Source organism: Hemicordylus capensis, chromosome 3 (genome assembly GCF_027244095.1).
Source record: "Hemicordylus capensis ecotype Gifberg chromosome 3, rHemCap1.1.pri, whole genome shotgun sequence".
NCBI classification, from domain to species: Eukaryota; Metazoa; Chordata; class Lepidosauria; order Squamata; family Cordylidae; genus Hemicordylus; species Hemicordylus capensis.
The window spans coordinates 245,590,471-245,618,165 of record NC_069659.1 but is presented as its reverse complement, the minus strand read 5'-3'; the positions used below and the strand labels follow the sequence as shown (position 1 = coordinate 245,618,165).

The 27,695-nt window shown below is 45.0% G+C and overlaps 1 protein-coding gene and 1 long non-coding RNA gene across 4 annotated transcripts in view; both read left to right on the top strand.

Annotated features, from left to right (window-relative positions):
- Nucleotides 1-22,894, top strand: part of LOC128351019 (uncharacterized) — a 43,254-nt gene extending 20,360 nt beyond the window's left edge. The window contains exons 1-8 of one of the 3 annotated variants that reach the window (XM_053310094.1): nucleotides 16,194-16,327; nucleotides 16,740-16,763; nucleotides 17,499-17,533; nucleotides 18,755-19,579; nucleotides 19,761-19,886; nucleotides 20,066-20,410; nucleotides 21,378-21,565; nucleotides 22,873-22,894. In XM_053310094.1, the coding sequence (XP_053166069.1) occupies nucleotides 16,296-16,327; nucleotides 16,740-16,763; nucleotides 17,499-17,533; nucleotides 18,755-19,579; nucleotides 19,761-19,886; nucleotides 20,066-20,118 (1,095 nt within the window). In that variant the 5' untranslated portion in view covers nucleotides 16,194-16,295 and the 3' untranslated portion in view covers nucleotides 20,119-20,410; nucleotides 21,378-21,565; nucleotides 22,873-22,894. Of the gene's footprint in view, nucleotides 1-16,193; nucleotides 16,328-16,739; nucleotides 16,764-17,498; nucleotides 17,534-18,754; nucleotides 19,580-19,760; nucleotides 19,887-20,065; nucleotides 20,411-21,377; nucleotides 21,704-22,872 lie in introns of those variants that run through there. The other 2 variants (XM_053310093.1, XM_053310095.1) reach the window with 2 other exon arrangements.
- Nucleotides 22,895-23,463: 569 nt separating this feature from the next.
- Nucleotides 23,464-27,695, top strand: part of LOC128350301 (uncharacterized) — a 71,423-nt gene continuing 67,191 nt past the window's right edge. The window contains exon 1 of the long non-coding RNA XR_008319247.1: nucleotides 23,464-23,589. This is a non-coding gene — a long non-coding RNA (uncharacterized LOC128350301). The remainder of the gene's footprint in view (nucleotides 23,590-27,695) is intronic.

Here is a 27,695-nt window from a genome sequence, read left to right as displayed (position 1 = left end):
AACAAGAGGTGTGGAGGCCTAGTCCAACCCCCTTCTTGATGCAGCAAATCATAGCTAAGGGATCCCCAACAGATGGCTGTCCAGACTAAGTTGAAGACCTCCAGCAAGAGAGAGCCTTCCGCAAGGGAACTGATTTCTTTCCAAATGCTATCACCATTAAAAAGTTTTTCTTAGTGTTGAACTGAAATCAATCCTCCAACTTAATCCAATTTCATCTAGTTCTGCCTCCTGAGGCAGCAGAGAACAAATATTTGCCCTCTTCTATGTGACAGATCTTCAGGTTGTCACACAGAATTGTGCTATATTAAGTGATATTATGTCTTCCCTTCAGACTTGACTTTTTCAGGCTAAACATACACAGTCCCTTCAACCTTTCCTCATAGGGCTTCTTTTCTAGACCCTTTACTATCTTCTCTTTGCCCTCTGTACCCATTCCAGTTTATCTGCTTCCGACTTAGAATGAGCCAGTATGGGACACAGTATTCTAGATATAGTCTGACTACAGTGTGGGATAATGTGGAATGACTATGTGGAATCCCACTCAAAAGCTCCCTCCAGCTTGATGGGGAGCCCCTGCAAATTCTTTTAGTACAGTTTTTGAACCAGTTGTGAATCCATCTGGTGCGACTATCAGCTAGTCTGTATTTGACCAGTTTGCTAACCAAAATATCATGGGCAACTTTGTCAAATGCTTTGCTGAAATCTCTATCCACAGCAATCTCACAATCTACTAAACTAATAACCCAACCCAAAAGGGAGATACAATTAGTCTGGCAGGATTTAATCTTGATAAAACCATCTAGGCTTCTACTAATTATTACTGCTTCGAGTCTTGACTGCTTTATAATCTGTTCTGCCTTCTCTGTTATCAAAGCCCAATTGACCAGCCTGTAGTTTCCCAGATATTCATTTTCCACCTTTACATTAGCTCAACTCCAGTCTTGTGATATTTCTCCGGGATTTCTCAAAGATAATAGGTAAAGGTTCTGAGAGTACATCAGCAAGTTCTTTTAGTTCCCTAGGATGCAACTGATTTGGCCCTGAAGACGTCAACTCATTTAAGGTAAATAGGTATATATCACCTTTATTAGTCTTGAATGCAACCCAGGATGCTGGTTTTGTGAAGTTGCACGTAGTTTTTCTTTTGAGAAAAGATGAAGGCAAAATAGGAATTGTCCACTTCTGCATTCCCTTTGTCATTGGTTAACATGCTAAGTGTTACACCTGCAAACTGGGCAAAGAGGCACTTTTTCTCTTTTATACTTTTTATTCAATTTTCACAACACAAAAGAACAAACACAAATAATACAAACACTCACAAAAACACAGAATAAAGACTTCCATCTCATCAATGGAACAAGTGTTGTTAACAATAACCGGATCTTGCCTATAGATTAAACATTCTCTCCCCAGTAGTTCATATAGAAAACAACTTTGGGGTGTTTTTGAAACATTTGTTGTTAGCCCTCAAAAGCCTGACAGAAATCCATTTTGTGATGTATTTTTAGATAGACAAGAAGAGGGTCCCATTCTTTTTTAAATTCTTCAAATTTATTTCTTTGTAGTGATGTTAATTTCGCCATTTCTGCCAATTCTAGTACTTTAAGAATCCAATCCTCTTTAGACGGGCATTGACTGTCTTTCCATTTGCGCGCAAATGTCAGTCTTGCTGCCGCTGTCAAGTACATGAAGAGGGTCCAATATTTCCTCGGGAGAGCATTGCTATCAATACCTAATAGTATTGATTCTGGGCTCTTGGGAAAAGTTGTTTTAAATATTTTTTTTAAGCTCGTTATATATTAAATCCCAATAACCTCTCAATTTATTGCATGTCCACCATAAATGTAAATAGGAATCCTCTTCTTTCTTACATTTCCAACATTTATTTGACATATTCTTGTAGATTACGGCCAGCTTTCTGGGCGTAAGATGCCATCTGTACATCGGCAAAGAGGCACTTTTTACCATGGTGATTCTCTTTATTTAGCAGGGGGAGAGTAACTGGCCCTATCCACCCCCAGCACAGTACCTCCAGTGACTGTTGCTGGTGTCTATCTTATGTTTCTTTTTAGAATGTGAGCCCTTTGGGGACAGGGATCCATCATATTTATTTATTGTTTCTCTTTGTAAACCACCCTGAGCCATTTTTGGAAGGGTGGTGTAGAAATCAAATTATTATTATTATTATTATTATTATTATTATTATTATTATTATTATTATTATTTGCACAATATAAGTGGAAAATCAGACATCACCAAGACCTGGCAATGGCTTAAGAATGGTTACTTGAAGAAAGAAACAGAGGGTTTAATACTGGCTGCGCAAGAACAGGCACTAAGAACAAATGCAATAAGAGCCAAAGTCGAAAAATCCACAACAAACAGCAAGTGCCGCCTTTGTAAAGAAGCAGATGAAACCGTGGACCACCTAATCAGCTGTTGTAAAAAGTTCGCACAGACTGACTACAAACAAAGGCATGACAAGGTAGCAGGGATGATACACTGGAACATCTGCAAAAAATACAAGCTATCTGTAGCCAAAAATTGGTGGGACCATAAAATTGAAAAGGTTGAAGAAAATGAAGATGTAAAAATATTATGGGACTTCCTACTACAAACAGACAAACATCTGCCACACAATACACCAGATATCACTGTAGTCGAGAAGAAAGAAAAACAAGTCAAAATAATCGACATAGCAATACCAGGGGATAGCAGAATAGAAGAAAAAGAAATAGAAAAAAATCACCAAATACAAAGATCTACAAATTGAAATTGAAAGGCTGTGGCAGAAAAAGACCAAAATAATCCCAGTGGTAATTGGCGCCCTGGGTGCAGTTCCAAAAGACCTTGAAGAGCACCTCAACACCATAGGGGTCACAGAAATCACCATCAGCCAATTACAAAAAGCAGCTTTACTGGGAACAGCCTATATTCTGCGACGATATCTATAACAATTGACCATAAAATTCAGCCATCCCAGGTCCTTGGGAAGGACTCGATGTCTGGATAAAACAAACCAGTCAATGACACCTGTCTGACTGTGTAAACAAGAAATAATAATAATAACATTTCACCATCCTCAACTTGTCTTCCTTACTGAGCAGTGGGTCTTACTGTTTTCTTCTCTTCTTCTCACTTTGAAAACACCTGGGGGTGGGGAACCCTTTTTGTTGCTTTTAGCATCCCTCACTGCCCTCAGCTTCTTCTGAGCTTTAGCTTTCCTAACATGGGCCTACTTGATGAAGAAAATTAAAACTTGTCCTTTTCATTTCAATGGGACTACTTTTAATAATTTTTCTTATCATGTCAGCCACTGGCTAACATACTGGACAAGATAATGTCAGCCTAGTAAAGCTGTATTTGAACAGTTTGCACAAACACAAAATTTCCACCATACAAGAGCAAACCCAGTAGAAATAGAAGACATTATATTATTGTGTAATGTAATCTGTGCAAATTTTGTATTTGCACAGATTGTGTGTTACTAGGCTGACAGATATTCTTACACAGTGAGGTGCTTCACACGATCCGTGTGAAGTGCCAGATGGGTTTGTGTGGGGAAAGCGGGCTTATCCTGCTCTCCCCACACATGAGCAGCCTCCAAGCTCTGAGCGGCTGGATTGGCCGCCCACGCGACTACCAGCCCCGTCACAGAGCCGGTGGGGGCTGCGGGGATTGGGGCCCCCCTGGCCCCCAAAAGTCCCAGGATGCCCTGTGCGAGTGCCTTGTGGAGACCCCCGAGACTGGGAGGCTTGTTTTAACCTCCCGGTGGGGGTCTCCCTGTGTGTTGCTGTGGCACGGAGCCACAGCACAGTGGCACACAATCAACTAAATGGGGTTAGTGGAGTGCTGGCTCCACTAACCTTGTTTAAGGGTAGGGGCAGTTTGGATGGTTTGCTGCTGGGAACCACACAGCTCCCATGGCCCCAGACAACCAGGAGAAATGGGGCTAGGCTCTCTTAGCCCGATTTCTCCTGGTCGTAGGAATAGCCCCAGTATGTCAGCCACTGTTTCTACACATCTGGCTGACTCATCTGTGTTACTCTATGGTGACTTGTCCTTCCTTCTATTTCTTAAACAAAACCTTTTTTATTTTCAGCACATCACAAAGCTTTTCACCACCATTACTACAACTCACAAAATAAAAAAAATAAAACAATGAAATAAAACATACAATCAAAAACACATTAAAACACTGGTTTTTGGTTTTTTGTGCAACCACCATAGCTTTTTCAGATATCTCCCATTTCTCTTTCTCGTTGTAATTGTTTATGATTGCACCTTTAATAACTTCTTCTTAAGAAACTCCCACCCATGAAAGTTGAACTCTCACCTTCAACTTTCCACAAGATCAAGCATTTCAGTATTATATGAATACTGAAATACTTCTCCTGCCACAAAGTTCCCACTACTTCAACTTCATTGACTAATTCTTCCCTGTGGGTTAGTTGACCCCCATGTTCCTTCTAGGGGTGTGCATGAAACTGGAATGCCCAGTTTGATTCGAGTCTGAACCAAACTCAAATGGAACTAGGCATGTTCGATTTTGTCCCCCTGAACATCCCGCCCCTGGTTTGGCTCAAATTTGAGCTGGTCCAGGGGTTCTAAAGGGAAATCCCCCCCCCGAAGAATTTACCACCTCTGGCGGGGGGAGGGGTGCTGCCACGGGTCATGCAGATGTCAGTGCACATGCACAATGGCCTCCAAAATGGCCACTGCCAGCATGAAGAGGACCAGAATGGGCACCACCTGAACTGGGCCAGAGTGAGATGGGGGGGGGGAGGTTAAAACTTTCCCCCCATTAGAACCCCCAGAATGGCTGGGGTGTGTGTGTGTTTGGGCTCGCGTTTGAGCCGAACTGGGTCTGGTTCCACTGGAGTGTGAGCCAGGGGCGAGCCCTCGAGCCAGCCAAGTTCAATGCCAAACTGGCTCGAGCCCCAGCCAGTTTGCACATCCCTGGTTCATTCCTCCACATTCTTCTGAAAGAGGAAGTTGTCAGCAGGGCCTGTCAGGAATATGTGGGACATTTGATGCTTATGTATCATAGCAGACATCAAGGTGGCTGAAGTCACCCATTATTACTAATTCTTGCTTCCTTGAAGTATCTGCAATTTGTTTTAGGAAAGCACCATTTGCATCCCTTCCTTGGTCTAGTGGTCTGTAGTATACTTCAACAGCTACTACTTTCTTTTCTTTTCTATTTCCATCTCCATTTATGTTTACCCAGATGCTTTCCACTGAGCTACCACATTCGCTTTCTTGGATTTCTGGGTATGTGTAACACATTTCACTGTTGCTCTGTAATGTCTATTTTACTGTTGCTTTGTAATGAGCACATTGTGTTCGAACAAATAAAATCCTTCAGTTGCTATTTTCCAGTCCTGAGAGTCAGCTCTCAGCTGTACCTTATTTACCTCTTTGTACTAGGAGTTCCGTACTTCTTGTTTATTTCCCATACTCTGTGCAGCAGTGTGTCGTTTTAGTATTATATAGTTTCCTTAGTTTTCACTCCAGCTTTGAGTTTAGGTAATCAATATACTGTCATGTAAGTGTTTTAACTTCTGGTGATGGGTTTTTCCTGTTCCAGTGTCAAGTGAATAGTTCACCTTATGGTGGGTTAATGGGCAACCGGGCATCTCTGCTGTGGCTGTTTAGAGCTGTATAAATGTCTCTCTGCTAATTGATAATTGTTAAAAGGCATTCTCTTGTAATCTCTCCTAGCATCCTTATCACACCCTTGTGTTATTAACTCATCACAGATAATTGGAAGAAAACAGGCTTTAGGTGTTCTGCCAGTGCCTCATGTCAGCCAGCCCTCGCACTATTGCTGCTATTTAAAACTTCTTCTGATGACAGATGTATTTTGTGACTGAGTTGCATTAGAAAAAGCTGTAATAGCATGCTGAGTCTATTCACAACACGTCCAGAAGGGTGACAGAATGGATATTTCCACACTATACTGTCGATTTAAAATGGCTGTCATTCCCCCTTTCCAAGGAAGCTCTGGTTTGTAGTTCTGTGAAGGACTTGGGGAATGTAACAAAAATATCTGAGCCCCTCACAAAATCCCCAGGATTCTCTGGGGGAACAGTTAAAGTGCTATAAGACGGATATATGTCTCTCTCTCTCTCTCTCTCTGTTATATATTTCCCAATGCGTAATGGCATCATAAAATCACAAAAGCATATTGTCCTCCTCTAATTTATTCTTCTCTTCTATCCCAGATTGATGATTATTCCGAAGAATGCATCTTCTACTGGTCACGCAAGAGTTTAGAGGGTTGCAGATTTTTAAAATATATAAATAAAAAACATTCTATTCCAAAACACATACAGGGCACATAGGGTGACATTTGGCAAGAAGGTAAAGGTTGTAGAATCAGATTTAAACAAAAACAACAAACAAACAAACAAACAAAAACCAGTTACCACCATGAGTGCTTTGTATGGTTTGTATGTATGGTTCGTATGTTGCTTCATCATGATTTTTTAAAAAAACCAAAACCATGGCCTGCCATATCGTCTATAGCACAGTTGTAGTAGCAACTGTGTTTTTAGAGCACCTCCAAACTTTACATGACAATGAGGTCATCCACACAATCAAAAACTGTGTCCTACCCGGGTTTGGGAGCTGTGTGTGCTCCCAATATTTGGTTGTGTGGAAGTAAGTTAAGAGGAAAAACTGGGTAGAAGTGATTGTGTCGAAGCAAGGTAGGAGGAAAAGATACCTCCAGTTTTCCTCCTACCTTGCTTCCACACAATCACTTCTGCCCAGGTTTTCCTCTTATCTTGCTTCCACACCACTGGAAATTGGGAAGACACACAGCTCCCAAACCCGAGTAGAACACAGTTTCTGATTGTGTGAATGACCTTAATTTATTTGCCAAGGGTATACCTGTGTTACACTAATCTTTCCTGCAGCAAACATATAAAGTGTGAATGACAGATGCACACCCTTAAATATCTATGCTTATGCATTAGGGAGCTGCAGCCCACTCAGGTTTCCTAGATGCATATATCTGGGTATTTAAGGATGTGTAGCTGTCACTCACCTCAGATGCTGTTGGACTAAAACCCCTATCATCCCCAGCCACAATGGCCTTCAGCCACTGATGGGAGTTGTAATCCAACAGCATCTGGGGACTCAAGGTTGAGAAGCCCTTCACTGGTGTACCCACGGCAAATGCTATTGCCACATAAACTGTGGATCTGTTTTGAGGTTCCGTTATTCTGGGGACCTAATTGTTGGAAGTGAAGGACTATGTGCTGTCTCTTGTCTCAGTGACATAAGAGGACAGACTAGTGAGTCAGAGGGCTAGAGGGTCAAGACATTGGTCATCCCTTCTCTACTACTCTGACACTATCCCTTTGATATGTAGATTGCTAATCTCAGGGTCTGCCTGCCTGCCTGCCACTTCCTCTTCCCTTCTCTTCCCTTCCTTCTCCCTTGCAACATGTAAGCGCTTCTTTCCCTGCACCATGGGTGCAGAGATGCAGAATCCATCTGCATCCAGCTAGATAGATAGATTTGAGATCCTGTCTCTTCACTTTCCTATCTAGAATGGAGTTCTCTAATAAATAATCCTTATATTGATTTGAAACGATGAACTGGCTTCAAGTTATTTTTCTCTCAGCATACACGCATGCCTAACCAAATTCTGCTGTGTTGTGCCTCTGTGCACTCTGCTATAATGAAAAAGGGTTTCTCTTACCAGAGAGAATTCCCAACACGAATCCCAGCCATCTAATGGTACAGTGGGGAAGCAACTTGCCTAGCAAGCAAGAGGTTGCCGGTTCAAATCCCCACTGGTATGTTTCTCGGGCTGTTGGAAACACCTATACTGGGCAGCAGCAATACAGGAAGATGCTGAAAGGCACCATCTCATACTGCATGGGAGAAGGCAATGGAAAACCCTTCCTGTATTCTACCAAAGAAAACCACATGGCTCTGTGGTTGCCAGGAGTTAACACCGACTTGACAGCACAACTTTAATCCCAGCTCAGGTACTGCTGTGTGCTAGTTGCCTTTCCTTGCTAGTGACGGAAAGGTGTGCCATGCAGGGGCTAGGACAGGGATTGTGCATAGGTGTAGCTTTATGGCCCATCAAATCATAATCCACAAGCTGCTCATTGTCTTCAGAGCCAGCCATGCAACCATGCAAATGGCAATATCATAAATTTAGCATTTTTTGAAAAGGAAACTGGCAAATTAGGAACTGTATGTTGGATATTAATGACAGAATTGTGAACGCTTTCTTGTAAATGTTTCAGCTAGCATCGGGATCCAGTTTCAAATATGCATTGTTTATCAAGCACTCCAAGTATTTGTTTTAGATGTACTTTTACTTATAACTTTCACTGCTGTACCGTTCCTTCACTCATCTGCACTGATGAATGTGCTATAGTGCTTGCTTGGCTCATTCAGGGAAGCAACAGTGACTATTGCTGCTGAGTTTTATTATTAGCTCCTACTGTGCAAGTTCAGGCGCCATGGTACTTTCCAGTATATGGTATCTCAGCCATCTTAAAACCACTTTCCCTCAAAAGGCTGCAGTGCACATTCATCTTATGCCCTTGCAAACCGTTATTTTTTAAAATGCTCATGAAGTCATTTGCCTGAGTGCTGTCAACTTCATGATCAAGTTTCAGTTGTGAGATTTGAAACATTCAACATATAAACACTGGAGAATACCACAGCTTGCAGTAGAAGCCCTGACAGAACTTCAGCTCTGTCTCATGACGGACAGGATGAACGTACAGTTTTTGAACCACAGGCAAATATTGCTTTTGTGTTTTATCCCATTGCTGCTATTCCTTTTCTAAAATGATGACTAGTGAGTATTTGTGCCATTTTGGCCCCGAAGCAAAAGCTCAAAATGTAATATCCTTACTGTAGATTGGAGCTCATTTGTTTTAATAACATACAGGCCTGGAGCTTGGAGGCAAGCCAATGATGATTCTCTGGAATCTGCTGCCCGACGCAATTACGTCGTGTTGCATCATAGTATTGCCAGCCCTGACAATGACAGGCATTCTCTAATGTTTTGCTTGGTCAGAGGTTGGTGGGTTTGTTTTTGATTTTTTGCTAGTCACAGAAGTGTTATTGGTCAAAAAAATCTGTTTGCTAAGAATCATATGTTCCTCTTTCTTTAAGGGCAAGTTTTTAGCTCTTATATTTATGAAGGTATTTTTAAAAATTTATCTTTACATTTATATTTTGCTCTTCCTCCAAGGAGCCCAGAGTAGTGTACATGGATATGTTTATCCTCACAACATCTCTGAGATAGATTAGGCTGAGAGAGAAGTGACGGGCCCAGAATCACCCAATGAGTTTCATAGCTGAATGGGAATTTGAACTCAAGTCTCCCCAATCCTAGACCAACATTCTAACCAGTATACCATACTGGTTATCAGGTGCTTGAAAGTGTGTCAGCAGTAGCTGGTGAAATCTGAAAACCCAGAGGGGCTGCTGAAGAAGGTTTCTAGTGCTCATGATAGGGCTTCAGTATCCTCTATAGATGCTTCCCTTCTCCATGACAGCAAGAATAATATCCAAAATAAATCTTACAAAATAGTTTTAAAGAGCAAAACAAATTGTGCAAAAAGAGAGAGAGAAATTATGTACATTTGCAGAGCTTGTACAGGCTGTAGAATTCTGATTTTCTTGGCATAGAATTTGTGCTACCTGGTAGAATAGTTTTTATTTTTAATGCAGAGTACAGGTAATACAGAGGTTCTCAAACTTGGGTCCTTTCCAGATGTTGTTGAACCACAATGGCCTTCAGCTCCATATGGGTGCTGAAGTCCAACAACCCCTGGGGATCCAAGTTTGAGAATGCCCTCTCTGTCCTCTTTTTTGATGACACATGTCCTTTGGGGGGGGGGCAATGTGCACCTCCTGCCACCCTCTCGGCATGCAAGAAGGCTTATCAGAACAGCCATGTCAAACTTGAACTCATAAGCTGCCACCGAAACATTAAAAGAGAGGGTGCCAGTCATATCTCTTGGTGGGAGAAAGTTCCAGAAGGTATGGGCCACACAAAGAAGGTCCCTTCCCATATGCACACCAAGCAAGCCTCCAAAGTAGGCAGCACCCGAGAGAGCTTCTCTTTAAATTCTTGTGGGCAGACAGATTCATGTGAGAGGAGGCAGTCCTTCAAATACCTTGGTCCCAAGGCATTTAGGGCTTTAAAGGTCATCACCTTTTCCTTGGTGCACAATAAGGTGTATTCCCTATTTTCTCCTCCCAAGTTGCTGTCATAAATGGTAGCCTTTGTAGGAGTCTAAGGGTCTTGAGCTGGGGAACTCTAGAACAGGGGTGTCCTTTGGTGGGGAATTGGGGCATTTGCCATGACCCCAGCACTGTCGTAGGTCCCACATCTGTTCCACAAGCTCCCACTTGAACTCGGGGCCCTCGCCTCTGAGGGAGGGTACAGGCAGCTCCATGCTGGGCATGGGGCCTTCTGTGCAACAAGACAGCATCTCATGTTCATTGGGCTGTTACTTTGGCCACCATGGCACTTGTGATCCAGTTGTCAGAAGACCAAGGTGGGGACGACAACACAGCAGCTGGGAAGCAGTGAGAAGGGCAGAAACCATAAGCCTCCCTAGCAGTCTGCCTTGCCTCTTTCTGGAGCTGCTCCAAACTCCTGAGCCCAGTCACAGGAATGGCCTATAGCAAAATCTGCCAGGCTCTGGACATTCTGCAGTGGAGGCGGACTTCTCAGTCATCTTGTTTCTCAGGTGGTTATTGAGCGGTCAGACTCACTCACTCTCATTAGCTTATTGGCCTTCTTTTATATTAGCCTAACCAAGGTCCATCTGTAATAGTGACATCTTGTGGGAAAATAACTTATTTAAAATGAAACGTCCCTTGTGCACAGAATACTCACTTCAGTAACCACTGGTTTACTATGAATAAAAGCAGAAGTGAATGTAGCACTTGGCTTTCTTTCTTTCCCAGGTGGGTAAGTGATAAAGATTCTCCCACCCCTTGTTTGCACACTTGTATTGGGGGCTGGTCTTTGTGCATGCATGACATTGTAGAGCATGCCTTCAGCTTTCTAAAGACCTGGGAGTGGAAGGAGGGAAAGCATGCTGACTTTCTGCAGCTTTGTACAGAATTTTTTAAATGTATGTGTGAAAACTTACATTTAGCTAGAGCCAGAGGCTACAAAGAAGGCAGCAGTTCTTGCTTCTGTTAAGGATCCATGCAACACACCCCATTCTGTGATATCAAGCATGCCATAATCCATTTGGAATCCTGCCACTGTTCTTTTGACAGAAACAAAGGGAGAAAAACCTTCCAGAGCATCACTAGAACAAACAAACAGCCTCAAAAATAGCCAGGCAGAACTTGCTCTGAAATGCAGATTGACAGTCTCCCTTAGCAGGAAGTGTCAGTTAGACAAGACATGCCAAGGATATGACAGAGTAAGGCATATGGATCTCACCCCTACAAGATGCCATGATGGACCAAACTAGGGGTGTGCACGAAACGATTTTTTGTGATTCGATTTGTACCCGAATCGAAACACCCCATTTCGATTTGTGTCGGAATCTGACCCATCCGAATCAGCCCAGATTCGATTTCGATCCAAATTTATCTGAATCTGAATCCGAATCGATTTGGATCGGAAAAATGGGTTGTGGGGTCAAAAGAGTGGGGTGGGGTGGTAGTGCCTAATGGGTGGAGGCTACCACCCCAATTCCCCCCCCCCAAAAAATGGGCAAAGGATTGATTTAAATTTTTTTTGAAGTTTATGTGTCTTTAAGATTTTTATTTTTATTTTTTGCTAGTAGCAGTAGCAAATGAGAGTGGTTTCATGGTTTCTCATTGAAAATCTCATATGCAACCAGAGAATCTACACTCAGAACACTTCCAAAACAACAGAACCCAGTACACCATGGGTTATCAAGCCATGGGGGTGGTTGGCACCCTATGTTCACTATGCCACCACTCTCTCTGGGCCACCCAAGTGCCCCACATGTGCAATTCTGGGGCTGCTGAAACCTCCATTCTTCACTATGGGGGAAAAGAGTAAACTTCACTTCAAAAATCAAATAATATTGAGCCCTTTGCCCAATCACTCTGAAACCTAGGTGGTAGCAGGCACCCATTGGGGCACTACCACCCAACCCACTCTTCCCCCTCCAAAATAACGTCAACCTCACACATCTACAACACCCGCAGAGCTTTGCAAAGAACAAGTTTTGGTCACGCACATTCACATCCACCCCAGAAATGCAATTTATCCACACACAAGAGTGTGAAACAACAACTAACAACAAACACCACACATAACTTTTTAAATTCAATTGCTGCAACCCCAAAGCCCATGCTCCACTGCTGCCACTCCAGACCCCGTGCTGCGCTCCCCAGCCCCAGACCCCGCGCTCCCCTGCTGGCCAATCTGCAGGCTGGAAGGGCCGGAAATTCAAACAGATGTCAAAACTCAAAATGGAGACTGAAGGAGAAAGATTTTTTGTGATTGCAAAATGGAGTTCCAAAACAGCCGAAACAACAAAACATTTTGTATCCGAAACAGGGACGTTTTGTTTTGGCTACAAATTTTTCTGTTTTAAGCATTGGGTGTTTTGTTTTGGCTACAAAAGAGCCGAAACGGCCTGTTTTGTGTGCAAAATGTTTTGTATCCGAAACGAAACACACATCCCTACTTGCTTTGCTTTCCCAGCCAGGCTGAGCTGTCCTGGAATAGCCAAGCCAGGCATTTCTTCCCTGCAGCAAGTGGGGCTGGGAGGGAAATACGAAAGGACGACAGAACAGACACTCAGCTGCTTGGTAGGGGGTGGTTAGACAGGATGGCTAAAATGGGTGTGCGTGTTACATTCCCCCCTTTTCCTTCCATAACTGAGCGGCAGCGCTGAGAACTAGGAAGAGCCCAGAGCAAGGCACATCTGTAGGGATAGTGATGGAAGAAGAGAAGCACTCCCCACCAATCCATGGGAGGAGCATGCCCCCACCCAGGGGTCTGCTTTGGCCGAAATGCACAGGGGTCAGCCCCCGGCGGGGGCCAAGCAGATGCCTACAAATGGGCACGAAAGCAGCCCCCTCCCCCTGCATCACAGTTCAACCCACACAGCGCTAGCGGGGAGAGAAGCCAGAGCACTGAGAAGCCCGCCCACCCGCCACCACAGCCACATATAAATTTAGAGGGGGAAGTGCAGTGGCGAGACTGGAAAATAGGGGGTGTGGCTTTGGTGCTGGCATGGGGACCCCTCAGAAGAACTTTGTCCCCGGGCCACTGGGGGACTCCCTACAACTCTGGACATACTTCTAAATAAACATGCACAGGATTGTGCTGCCTACCTTTTAAAAGTCATGTCATTGCTCACAGTAACTCATGGACATTTACATTTCACTATGAATGAGGGTGAGGAATGGCACAACCCTTAAAAGTCGATGGCCCTGATCCAGAAAGAAAGAGAGGTGTGTACAAAGCCTTCCATGGTCATCAGTTATGCCAATGTGTATCTTTAGCCACACCGTGATACCCATCTGAGCACTGTTTTGCTGTCTAGATGTATATTTAATGCATTCACACCCAGAGCCAAATGTTACCATGTGTGATGAGTTGTCTATAATTACAGTGGCTGAAATACTGTGCAATATTCCACCTGCCTTGTAATGGAATGTGTGTGCAGTTGCATAAGCACAAAATGCAACAATTGTGCAAATGCAGTTGTGCGATGAATGGCCATTGGAATTAATGGAATTAATGGAATTAATGGAATTAATGCAACTGCATTTGTGCAATTCTTGTGTTTTGCACAACTGCACTCTCACGCAACTATGCACACCTTCCATTACAAGGCATTGCGCAGTATGTCAGCCAGTTAGATTAGTGCCACTGCCAGCCACTGTAGACATTGGGGACTCCTGGGATTGGGTGAGTGGCATGCAGGTCAAGTGATGGGTGGATCCAAAGTGGGTGGTGCCAATGATGGTGGGTGGAGCTGCAAGTGGGGCATTGCTAAAACCTTTCCTCCCTAAAGAAACAAAAGCAATATAAGCACTACAGAGACAGCTTCAGCTGGTGAGCTTTCTCCTGTCCCCCCACCCTGCGCTGACTTTTTACTCCCCCCCCCAACTACCTATATTCCTCCCCCACTCCCCTCCACCCTACATACTGGGTGAATATGTATGTATAATTGAACATATTGTATTCTATGTATATCCTGCATTCTTGTGTTGCTAAGGTAAGAAGCACTGCAGCAGGCCTTTTGATTTCACTAACAATTCAACCAACCAAACCACAACAATAACTATAGCCCTCATAACAAAGTTCTCCACAATAATTGTTACAGTCTTGGGCCTAATACTTGTGTTAAAACTAGCAGTCAAAACAACCCTAATACTGTATTACACAAACATAACCAACTCTACAACTTTTCAAACCAACTTGAGTTCTTTAACTTGACTGCCCACCGCAGCCTACCAAAAACAACAGTCTTTATTGGACAAAATCTCTCAACCCATGTAAACAATGTGTTATGAAAGCTCCCGGTGGCCTCTCTCCTGTTTTTCCCCAGTGGGAAAGCTTTCTGACTGACCATAGTGCCAAATGGAGCCCGGTTATAGTGACTACACCACCTTAAGTGGTGCAGCGGGGAAATGCTTGACTAACAAGCAGAAGATTGCCAGTTCAAATCCCCACTGGTCTGTTTCCCAGACTATAGTAAACACCTGTATTGGGCATTTCGACTCCTGGCACCCACAGAGCCCTGTAGTTCTCTTTTGGTAGAATACAGGAGGGGTTTACTATTGCCTCCTCCTGTGCAGTATGAGACGATGCCTTTCAGCACCTTCCTATATCACTGCTGCCCGATATAGTACCAGTGGAGATTCGAACCGACAACCTTCTGCTTGTTAGTCAGGCATTCCCCACTGCTCCACTTAAGGTGACTGATAAAACAATATATTGGAGAGTAATTGCAGTACTGTTGGTGGCAGCAGCAGCCAGAGGGGCAGGAAGTGAAGGATACATACCAGCTGACAGAATGTCAGCAAGATATTAAGCAAAAGCACTTCCAACAACAACAACATGTGGTTTTAAAACAGTGGCAAAAATAATAACTATAAGCGAGCAATAGCTAGAATGCTCCTGGACTATCCCCTAAAAATGTAAGAGTAGCATCCTTGGAAGGATTCATCCATCCACTGTGGGGCCATGAGCTGCCATGGTGGGTCTTTGGGGAGGCCAAATAGGCGGTCCCTTAGTCCAAGGTTCATTTTGATGTGCAGCTGGGTGCATTCTATGCAGTGCATTTAAAAAAAATGTGCAGTGGAAACATGTGCAGTGGCCTATGGAGTTTAATAAGGACATACTGTAGGTTGTTTCCAAAGATGTAACGGGGTGTGGTGGGGGCAAGCTATTGAATATTGTTTGTTTTCCATTTCATAACCTTATACAAAAAGTACATTGCAGCCTTCTGTTTCTCTCGCTCATTCTTTGTGAGGCACCATCATTTTTCTTGCTTCCCCTCTTTCTTTGTCCTTCTCATTTCCCCCTCCTTCCCTCTCTGTCACTTTCTATTCATTTGCCTCTTCCCTTCTGTTAGCAAATGCTGAAGGAAGGGGATGCTTGTGGATAGGGGTGGGCTGCAGCCACTGCTAGTGCAGAGTTATAATAAACCTGCATGAGTCCTCTGTAACATCTGAGTCCTCTGTAACTCATGAAAGAGTGCAAAGGCAACAGCCACATCCATTGCATGTCCCCAGCATCTGGGATTCAGCCTGTGCACCTGGAGGTTTTCTATAGCCATCCTGACTAATTGCCACAAAGGGGCCTCTCCTCCTCCATGAATGTTTCTAACCCCCTTTCAAACCCATCTAAGCCAGGGATCATCACCACACCTAGTTCCACAAGTTAACTGGCTTTCTTTTTTTGTGTATTCTGAACAGAGACGGGCCTTAGTGCTAAATGTGATGTAGAGGGATTTCCTAGCTAAGGGACTTCAGCAAGTGATTAGGTGGAAAACATGTGGGGAGCAGGGAAGGCAGGACAGGGGTGACTCTCGCCTGGTGCTTTGACACTTTTTGCTGACAACCAAGACAGTGTTTGGATTCAAACCAGAACCAGCATGGCCAGTAACTGATCTTGCGATCTCACAATCAGCCACAGAATTCTGCTGTCATGGTTCCCCTTGGAGACCTGCAAGGATTCTGCAGGAGGCTCACCTGGCAGCATTCTAGATAAGCTGCAGCATCTTTGATAAGTTGGCTGTCTTTGGCTGTCAGGTTATCATCAGCTTATCATCTTAGCTGTCAGGATGGGTGGCTGCTGGTCATGGGTGAACTGTAGGTAAGTCTCCGGCATGATGGGGAAGCAAAATCTAATGGCTGCCTGGACTTGGTTTTTAAAGATGCCCTTCCATTGTTTTACATGCCATTGCACTCCCTATGTGAACTTCAGTGGTCACAAGTTCACTGCCAGTATTCACACCACACGGCTTCTCCTTGAAATGCAGGTGGCCCTCGAAGGTCACTTGCTGGGCTGATTTCCACTGTATTTCTTAAGCTTACAGGTCCTAGACCTGTGAAACTGTAGCACCCAGGAGCTACTGGCTGGCCCCTGTGGGCCCACTTGGGGTTTTTTTGGGGGGGGGGGAAGCCTGCCCACCAGTTGAAGCTGACTTCAAAAGCTGCCCCCCCCCCAAACCCCCATGTTATTTCCAAGAACATGCCTAACCTTTTCTTCTTTCATGTTCCCATAGGTCTCACCCAGAAGCAGAACCAAAGTGAGTTGCTTTTTTTCCTCTTGACTCCTCTTAATGCTTTTGGCTCTGGTGTGGCCATCTGAAGGGATGGGTGTGGAGGGGGTTGTTCTGAAATAGCCCAAACCCAGGTAAAAGTGTGCCATCGAGTCGGTGTCAACTCCTGGTGACCACAGAGTCCTGTGGTTGCCTTTGGTAGAATACAGGAGGGGTTTACCATTGCCATCTCCCACACAGTATGAGATGATGCCTTTCAGCATCTTCCTATATTGCTGCTGCCCGATATAGGTGTTTCCCATAGTCTGGGGAACATACAGGCGGAGATTCGAGTTGTCAGAAATTTAAACCCTCTTATTCCATTTTTTAAACAGAACAAAACAAAACAAAACATCATGTATGTTCTTTCAGCTGAAGTGTCCCCTTTTTTGGGAGGGCTTTGTAAAAAGTTGAAAATCTTCTCTGGAGAGGGGTGGGAAAGCTGGCCTCATATCTATAAACTACGAGAGTGGGTCTGCCCCCCGCCCTGTCAACCAGTCAATCCCCAAATGAAAACCATTTGAGCAAAATGTAGTGAGTGACTTTCAATAGCAATTACTTTCACTGCTCCCAAGTATTAAATCATCCAAAATTAGCAGGGCCTTCTAGAAGGATTATGGGTGAGGGCATGCTTGGGATGGCACAGCACCCCCTAGGATTACTGGGGGGACCCCTCAATTTCCTGTGATTCGCTACTAAGAATGTTTCTCCTTATCTCTGCAGGGATGAAGATGAAGATGAAGAGGGGGCACAGACTGGTAAGTGGATGACGAGAGTGCATGCTTCTTCTCAGGGCTCCTCAACCCCCCAGGGAGTGTCTCCTTGGAGATCTGTTTCACTTTGACAATGGAGAGAGATAGGCAGACATCCATCTGATGGATGAATGGCAGGAGGGCAGGTTCATCCACCTCTATCCTTTGCTGCTGGCACTTGTTGCAGCCAAAAGTGTTGGAGGAGACCAGGGGGCCTGGGCGAGTCACATCTGGATACCCTCCCTTCTAGGAGAAGATGGGGAAAGGGCTGTGGCAGCAGGCAGGCAGGTTTGGTAATTCTCCCTTGGAGGTGGTACACTTCTGGAAAAGCCCTGCAAGAACCTTTTGCCCACACTCAGCCCCAAGACATCCTCTGGGCCTTGTTCCCCCTGCTTTGGAAAAGAGGAAGCTAAAGAATGCTGGTGTCTTGTTTCCAAAGCATCTCTTTTTTTGACAATTACATGGGTCAAGATGGAAATGGAGAATCACCTGCAAACAAGGGCAACATTTCCTGGCCAATGAACTCTGAGATCAGTCCAAAGAGACTCTTTCTTTCTCTGATCCCAGTTTTCTGCCCCTCGGAGCTGGGCCTGCGTTCCTCAGATCATAGCTATGCTTACTGCTTATGGCGTCCAGGCAGATTTTCAAGCCCCACCCCTACCCCCGCACATAGGCCAAAAGGCTGTAACTGGGGGTTGTTGCTTCAGCCAGAGAGCAAATGCATTGTTTAGTCCATCTGAACCATCAGCTCCCACTCTGCTCAAAGGAGAAGCCTCTTTCCTCACAGGTATGAGGAAAGAGGGCCCATAGTCCAGTAGTGGAACAAGTGCTTTGCATGCACAGGATCTTGGGTTGAGTCTTCTTCATCTTCTGTTAAAGGATCTTAGCTAGCCAGGGAAAGGCTTCTGCCCAAGAGCGGCTGTCAGCCAGAGTAGGGCAAAGTGATCCAGGGGTATGACTTGGTAGAAGGCAGCTGCATTGGTATGTTCAGCAGATAGAGCCTGGCCATTGCACTCCCTTCTGAAGCGTAGTTGGTGAGGGCTGTCTTGCCAGTGCTATGCAATGTGTTCCTCTTCATCCCTTGCTTGTTTCCTTGGGTGGACCACCTCACCCACAATCCCAGGCTGCACCCCAGCTGGTTAACCTAGGCAGAAAGGGGAGGCAATTTCTATCAGGGCTATGGGCCATCCTCATTTCCAGATTCCTGCTTTATTTCCTCTCTTACAGGTCATCCCAGAAATCCGGCCCATGTTGCCCCGTGTCCTGGGGGACCCATGTTGCACCATTTTCTGGGGGACCCTCTGAGGGAAGAGCCCAATGAGGCAACCTTGGTGCCAGGACCCCTTCCAGGACTTCATGTCCCCACTGACATTCTGGGGAAAGAGCTCAATGAGGAAACCTCAATGCTAGGATCCCTTCCAGAATCTTGCGTCCCCACAGATATTCTGGAGGAAGAGCTCAATGAGAAAACGTCGGTGCCAGGATCCCTTCCAGAACCTCACGTCCCCACTGATATTCTGGAGCAAGAGTTCAATGAAGAAATGTTGGTGCCAAGATCCCTTCCAGGACCTTGCATCACCAATGACATTCTGGGGGAAGAGCCCAATGAGGCAACCTTGGTGCCAGAACCCCTTCCAATACTTTGTGTCCCCACCGACATTCTGGGGAAAGAGGTCAATGAGGAAACCTCAAAGCCAGGACCTCTTCCAGGACCTCACATCACCAATGGTATTCTGAGAGAAGAGCTCAACGAGGCAACTTCAGTGCCAGGATCTCTTTCAGGACCTCTCATTTCCACTGATATTCTGGAGGAAACGCTCAATGAGGAAACCTTGATGCCAGGATCCCTTCTAGGACCTCACATCACCAATGACATTCTGGGGGAAGAGGTCAATGAGGAAACCTCAGTGCCAGGTCCTTCCATCCCCACTGGCACTCCAAAGGAAGAAGCTTTTGTGTCAGAGCCCTTACCAGAGCCTTCCATTGCTAACAATTACCTTGAGCAAGAAGTAGAAATCCTCAAAGGATTACAGAATGACTATGTCCAGCGGCGTAAGTATTGTGGCACCTCAGAACCCTTTTGCATAGACACCCAGCACAAAGTTCAGCTGGAGTTTTGATACTCAGCCCAAATGATGGACCAAGCACTAGCACTGCCCCTTTTTGCAAGACACCAGCACTCAACCTGGTCAGAGCATACAACACTTGTTCCTTTTTGCTCTCTTTGTTGCAGAAATGAGGGTTCGTCGCATTTCCCAGCAGTTCCCTCGTTCTCTCCGGGTCATCAACCTGCAAATTGGACACACGCGGACAAGGCTCATCCGCAGTGAAGTTCGGCTGCAGCGGTGGGGAAAGGAAGGTACATTTGCAGCACACCCCTGAAGTTGCTGCTGGGCTAAAAATGGCTCTTTTGCTCTCTGTTTCCTTCTCCTGAATGTTGAAATATTTGATTTGAGTCTGCATCTAAGTTTCGGAGGGGAGGCCTCTGGGTGGGTTGTCAGTGCTTGCTGAAGTGTTCCTTCGTTTTCTGTCTTTCAGGTGACCAAGCTCTGATGCCTGTAATTCAGACAGCTTCTCATGGTGAGCAGTAAGGGCAAGTGGTAGTATGCCAGCATTTGCGGCTAACCACCTGTTGCTTCTTCTCTCTTGCAGATGTTCCTGAAGGCCCTGCTGCGTGTCTCTGCCCCCCTGGGTCCGGTTCATCATTATCTTCTGCCTTGCTGGAAGTTGGCTCCATCCCACCCTCCACCTCTACCTCTTCTTTCCTCCTGCATCCCTCTCCCCCTCCTCCTCCTTCCCCACCTCCTCTAGAGCCGGACCTCAGCAATATAAAAGAAACTCTGCAGAGTTTGATGGATTTGCAGTTCCATCAGCTGAATGACCGTAAGTTTCACAGAGGCAGCACCCCTTTTCCATCCTCATTGTTGTTTTACAATCTAAAACACTTATAGTCTAAAAACAGAGATAAGCAAGCAATAGAGGAAGGAGAGGGAAGTTGAGGTGGGACAAGCGGGGGAACTATGTGTATGTATTTCAGCTGCACCTCCGTAGGACCAGGGAGACACGGGTTTGAATTCTCATCCAGCCATGAACCTCGCTGGGTGACTTTGGGCCAGTCACTTGTCCCGCAGTCTAACTTAACTTTTAGGGTTGTTAGGAGGAAAAAAATAACCATGTATACCTCCCTGAGCTGCTTGAGGAAGAGCAGAATGTGAATACTAAATTCATGAATGCTAATAATATGAATGCTAATATCAGCCCTTTTGAGTTCAAGCTGGGCTGAAACAAGAAACCAAGGAGGATGACATACAATTGTGCTTATCACAATCCTCCATATAGCATCGTCAATATACATGGGCAAAAGTTCCCGGCCACCAGGAGCATACAGTCTAAAGTTTGGCTTTGGAGAGAGAAGTGAGGAAGAGGAAGAAAGCATAAGGGGCATTCAGTTCAAGCTGAAGGAGCTGCCTCTGCTGAGGCATTAAGCCAAAAGCTGCACAGAGGAGGTGGGTTGCATTGGAAGGATAGGAGAGAGACGTGAGCCCACATGAGTGGCGGTTCCAGACCCAAGGGTCAGCGAGAGAGAAGAAAAGGAGTAGTTTCAGAGAGCAGGAGGCCTCCAGGTGGCTGAAGACAGAAGCTGGAGGAGCAAAAACCAACCTGACGGGGTGCAAGTTGGGGGAGGAGGGAGGATCAGTGCAGAGGGACAGGGTGGGGGCATAGCCATGGTGGGTTTTCAAGGTAGAGATGAGAAGTCTGTGCTGGGCATGGAAAGGGACTAGAATTCAATGCAGGGACTGGTATTGTGGAGGACAGGCCCCTTGACCCTGTTTGTTTTCTTTCCTTCAAGGCCAAAGAGACCTCCGCAGCTGCCAGGAATGTTTGCAAAACCTCAAGGCACTGAGGAGACAGCTCCAGAGACTGCGGAGCAGATTGGCAAGGGTGGAAGCCACTATGGGGATCCTGGTTCCTCCAAGGGAGCTGGATGTTGATGAGGAAAAAGAGGAAGACAAAAACCAGACAGTGCTTCATACATAGGTAGCAATAAAATGCTGCATATTTATTTTAAAAATATTAAACATTTGTTTTAACAGGACAGGATGTAGAGATAAAACAGCAATAGAACATGCATATTTACTGCTTAAAAATTAAAAAGTTGATTTTAAAGAAAATAAAGTTGTCTTACTTTGAATATTCTTTGGGCAGAGTTGGGTAAAAATGTCTTTGGGTCAAACCCAGCCACAGAAAAGGCTCTATGGCCAGTCCACTTGGGGCCAAGAGATGTTCTGAGAAGTTCAAGAGGTAGCTCAAGATAGACTGCTCCTTGCCAGGAGGCTTATACAGAGCTTGTATGCCCCAATATGTATGGCTAGGAGGCCTGATTTTGGCCCTGAAGAGGGATCTGCCTCTTGTGGAAGAGGATGGAGTGGTGATGCAGAAGGGGAAGCTTGATTTAGGGCAGGGCTGCACAACACCAGCCCTCCAGCTGCTGTTTGACTACAGTTCCCATCAACCCTGACTATTGGCTAGTGCGACTGGGGACTATGGGAGCTGTAACCCAACAACAGCTGGAAGGCCCAAGTGGTGCAGCCCTGGGTTAGGTGAACAACTCAGGGCTGCTGGGTGGCAGGAATAATGGAAACAAGGCCAAGTGTTCCAAATGGGAAGGAGGCCAAATGTTATTCTCCAGCCCCCTTTTTTTCCACCAAGAGCCAAAGCAGTGGCTGGAGGCTTGGATCCAGGCAAAGAGTCAAGCTGAGTGACTTATTTGGCCCTGGGGGAGCAGCTAGGAGGTGCCCTCCCCCATTTCAATTGCTGGAAGAAAAGCCATGGGGGTGGCTCTCTGTAGAGCATGACACTCCCAGGAGAAAACAAAAAAGGCAACCTCCATATCGGCCTCCTCCCAGGGCCTTCCGGCCCTGCTGATCTTCCAAGAAAAGAACCAAAAGAAGCAACCTCCATATCAGATCCCCTTCAAGGATGTTCCATCCCTGCTGATCTTCTAAGGAAAGAACCCAAAAGAAGCAACCTCTGTATTAGGCCCTCTCCCAGGTCTGAGACTCAGAGAAAAGGACCTAAAGAGGCAAACTCTGCATCGGGTCCCCATCCAGGACATCCCATCCCTGCTATGGGCAATCTCCCAAGTATGGGCAATCCATACTTGGGGGAAAGAACCCAAAGATACAGGAGACAACCTCTATATCATGGAAGCTCTGCACCAGACCTCCACCCAGGGCAACCCATCCCTGCTGATACTTCAGGGAAAGACAATGAAGAGGCACTCTACATAGCAGGCCCCCTCCCAAATGCAGGATCAGCAATGAGAATATATTTTTAGCCTCCAGGCCATTTTTCTGCAAGAGGAGAGAGAAGGAATTGGAACACTTGTCACTGAAGATGCTAGATTTGATATGACTATGAAATAAGACAGCAATGCAGGAAACGCTGCATTTGAGCCTATCTTAGCTACACAGCTCAGTGACCAAATGCCTGTCCTTGACCATCTCTAAGAGCCCTTAAAGATGGTCAAGGACAAAGACATGTTTGCTCTTGATGCTCATCGTGCATGCACTGGGAAGAGTCATTAGAATCAACAGAAGGTGCCGTGTGAATGGGATACATTGGGCTTAGTACCTAGAAAAACACTTTAGCATAAGAGTGCTGTGTCCATGAATGCAGTAATCATGGGCGGAACTGGGGTGGGGCAGCCAGGGCAGGTGCCTTAGGCACCACTGAGGGGAGGGCGCCACGCCAGTTCCTGCCACCCCCACCCCATTGCCCACCTGCCCAGCCCCAGGGCCCCTCAGCCATTTGCCTCCAGCTCCGGCCTAGGATCCGCAACGAGGCCTAGGATTGGAGCAGCCTGCAAACTGCTGAGCAGCTCTTCTCTCCCTGCCTCTCAGCTGATCGGCGGGTGGGCGGGGCTTCCAGAGAGGCCTCCATGTAGGCCTCCCTGAAGCCTGAACTCGGCAGGCCCCAAGGAAGCCAGGAAGAAGAAGGCAGGCAGAGTTCTCTGCAGCAGCAGACACTCTGCCCAGAACATCCAGCACAGCTTTTGCCAGGTACTGTGAATTCCTTTTTGTGGTTTACTCTCCCCCCCCCCCAATATAGGGATCTGCTTGCCATAGGGCTTTGATATGGGTGGTGGTGGGGGGAGACTGAGAAGTCTGAATATTTAATTTAAAACCGAGTGGAAACTTTGCTGGCTTTAAAAACAAAAACTATCTAAAAAGCCCTATAAGTGGCTTGTTTCATGGAAGAAAATTACAAAAACTTCTGGAACAATATTATATTCATTCATTCATTCATTCACTCATAAATGCACTTATGTTCACGTTGTTTTGCAACCCAGAAGGTCTGAGTGAGCACTGTGAAGCATGTGTGTTCTTTTGTTTTGTTTTATTTTATTTTTCTTATGTGTGAACTGCTCCCCAATAACTTGCAGGGACTTCAGGGTAAATCTGGCCAACATGTGAATACAGCACCTCCATTCCAGAGGAGAGGTGTGTTAAAGGGCTTTAAAAGCCTGGTGTGAAAAGACTCCTGGAATCAAACTTGACTGAATTTGTTCAGAATTCTGAGAAAACAAACACAGGCTCACCCTGCGTGGTTGAAAGTCTCCTTTGCTAATCTGCAGCGAGGGGGCCATTTTAATAATTAGTGTTTCTAGTGTGTTCTAGGCATTAAAAGTAGCACAAACATATAGTACTCAATGTATATCACTATATACTGTGAAGTGTGCATGTGTGTATTCAGTGAAATGTATTTCCAGGCAGCATACTTATTTTGAAATATCAGACTTAAATCCTTGGGGGCCTGGGGTGTGTGGAGGCCCTGGACTTTGAGGGGCTGAGGGCCCATTTTAAAATCTCCTCTCGGCCCATTCCAACCTTGCTATGCCCCTGGTGGTCACTACATATGGGTTTCTGCACAACACCTGCACAGAAGCAACTCCCATGTAGAAAATGTGTCTCTTGTAAATTGACCCTGAATTTTCCATCCATGACTGGGATATCTGAGAGTTACAGTCAATAATAAAAGAACAGCAGGCTGCTTGTGACAGGAAGGGGCAAATTACAATGATTTCTTAGTCGGGCAGGGGCTGGTTTTGGCCCTGGCAGAACTTGGCTGTCTGCTCCTGTTGCAAATTCCTCTGTCTAGTGTGGCAAACTAATGTATCCTCCTCCCTCTTGGTGTCAAAGTAAGCACTAGTGTGGTGAATGCACATATACCCCATCATGAGCCAACAATCATCACAAGACAAAGGCTGGCAGGAATCATTCACTGGTTTATAGACTCCCCCCGCCACCTTCTTCTTCCCCTATTTTGCTAGTGGCTATTTGGGCAGGTGATCCTCTAGGACAAAGTCATGTTTTTTAAAAAGCATGAGATGAGACAGAGAAAATGACACTTGGAATCCTCACATAACTCCTGACTGTTGTTCTAAGTCTTTTACAGAGATGGCTCATGTTTTCAGGTTTTGATCAACAACCATGTCTAGATGGTACAGTGTTCCTTTTAACAGGGATTTCCAGATATTGTTGACTACAAGTCCCATCATTCCTGTTTGGACAGGGGCGTAATTTCACTGCTTGCCCTAGGTGCTATTTTCCCTAGATACGCCTCTGAATGACAATACTTGGGTATAATGCAGTCAGTGACCAAGTAATCTCAATTAGATTTTGTGGACAACCCTTTAACATGACAGTTCTTCAAGTCTATGCCCCAACGACTGATGCAGAAGAAGAGGAAGCTGATGAGTTTTATGTTCATGTTCAGTCTGACAAAACATGCAAGCAAGAAGTGATGCTGGTGGTTGGAGACTGGAATGCCAACGTTGGAAAAGGTTAGGAGGAAAACACAGTCAGCTAAAATATTTTTCAAACCAAAGCAGCACCTATACACATAGACATCACCAGATGGAGTACACAGAAATCAAACTGATTACATTATTGGTGCAAGGAGGTGGAAGAGCTTAGTTATAACAGCAAAGACGTGGCCAGGAGCTGGTTGCGGAACAGATAATGAACTGCTCATGTGCAAGTTCCAAGTCAAGCTAAAGTGGAAAAACAAAGCTATCCAGCTTCCACAATGTGATCTTGAGAGTATACCCACCATTTTCAAGGAGAACATCAGAAACTGTTTTGAAGTTCTGAAGCTCAGTTATGGGGAACCAGAGGAACTATGGAATGAAATCAAAGAAGTTGTTAAGGACGAATGTGAAAAGAGACTGCCAAAGACCAAGAAACAGAAAAAAGCAAAATGGATGTCAGAACAGATGGTGGAAATTGCCAAGAAGAGGAGATAAGCCAAAGTCAAGAAAGAGAAAAACTTCAGGAAGGAAAGTAATAGGTAATTTCAGAAAGCTGTTAGAAGAGACAAGGAACGGTACTACTTTGACATCTGTGAAGACCTTGAGGATGGAAATAGACAAGGAAAAACAAGGAAAGTTTTCCAAAAGATCTCTGAACTCATGAACTCCAACCTCAAATTGGTATGTTAAGGGATGCCAAAGGACAGATAGTAACTGATTCAGAGAAGATCAAACAGAGATGAAAGGAGTATACTGAAAATCTGCAGGGATATCAACATACAAGAGTCTCTAGAAGATATTCCTTATTTGCAAGAACCTCTAGTACGGGAAGATAAAGTTAGATCAGCAATCCGGTCATTACCAAGTCTTGGAAGGCTACAGGAATTGATGGAATGGCTACAGAAATATGGCAGGAAACAGAAGAAGAATCAGTCAAGGCTCTAACTAAAAAACCTATGCCAGGAAATTTGGAGAATGACACAGTGGCCAACAGATTGGTATGCATACCCATACCAAAGAAAGGAGACTTAACAGATTGCACAAATAATATCCTTAATTTCACATGCTAACAAAATAATACTCAGGATCATCCAGCACAGATTAGAGCACTATGTGGAAAGGGAAATGCCGGATGTTCAAGCTGGTTTCAGAAAAGGCTGAGGAACAAGAGACATCATTGCTGATGCATGCTGGATAATTGAGAAAGCCAAAGAATACCAGAAAGAAGTCAACAGCCTTGAGATTGCGTTAATGAAAGGCGGTATATAACTTTAACAATAAATAAATAAATATGTGCTTTATTGACTACAGAAAAACCTTTGATTGCTTTGACCATGTCAAATTGTGGAATATCTTTAGGAAAATGTGTGTACCAGAGCATCTCATTATCCTCATGATAAACCTATACACAGGACAGGAAGCCACAGTCCAGACAGAACATGGTGAAACAGACTGGTTTCAGATCGGCGAAGTAGTAAGACAAGGCTGTATACTTTCTCTTTATTTATTCAATTTATATGCTGAACATGTACTGAAAGAAGCTGGATTGGAAGAAGATGAGCGTGGTTTTAAAGTTGGAGGAAGAAACATTAATAACCTGCACTAGGCTGATGATACCACTCTGATAGCTGAGAATGAGGATGATCTGCAAGCTCTAGTAATGAAAGTTAAGGAGCACAGTGAAAAAATGGGACTTGGTAGGGTTGCAATGAAGGCCTTGGAAACGATATTTAGATGCCGTGATGAGTCTATACCTACAAAGATTAGAATAATTTGGACAATGGTATTCCCTGTGACACTCTATGGATGCAAAAGCTGGACTTTGAAGAAGCCAGATAGAAAAAGCATTGACTTTTTGGACTTTGGTGCTGGAGGCGATGGAGAAGACTTTTGAGGATACCATGGATAGCCAGGAAAACAAACAAATGGATCATGGAACAAATCAATCCAGAATTTTCACTCGAGGCACAAATGATTAGATTCAAACTATCATAATTCGGACACATTACGCGAAAACCCAGCTCCCTCGAGAACTCTGTTATGTTGGGAAAAGTTGAAGGAAAGAGAAGAAGAGGACAACCAGCAGCAAGGTGGCTGGACTCGATTATGACAGCAATGAATGCACCACTGAGAGACATTAAAGGCCAAGTTGAAGACAGATCATCCTGGAGAGAATCTATCTATGTGGTTGCTAAGAGTCGGCACTGACTTGATGGCACTTAATCAATCAATTAATCAATCAATCAACCTCCAGCAATCATGATTCTGCCAGTACTTTCTTACAAAACACCATTTACAATATAACAGTTTGCCGGGTCTCACGATCCGTGAGATCCGGTTTGGGGCGGTGAGCGG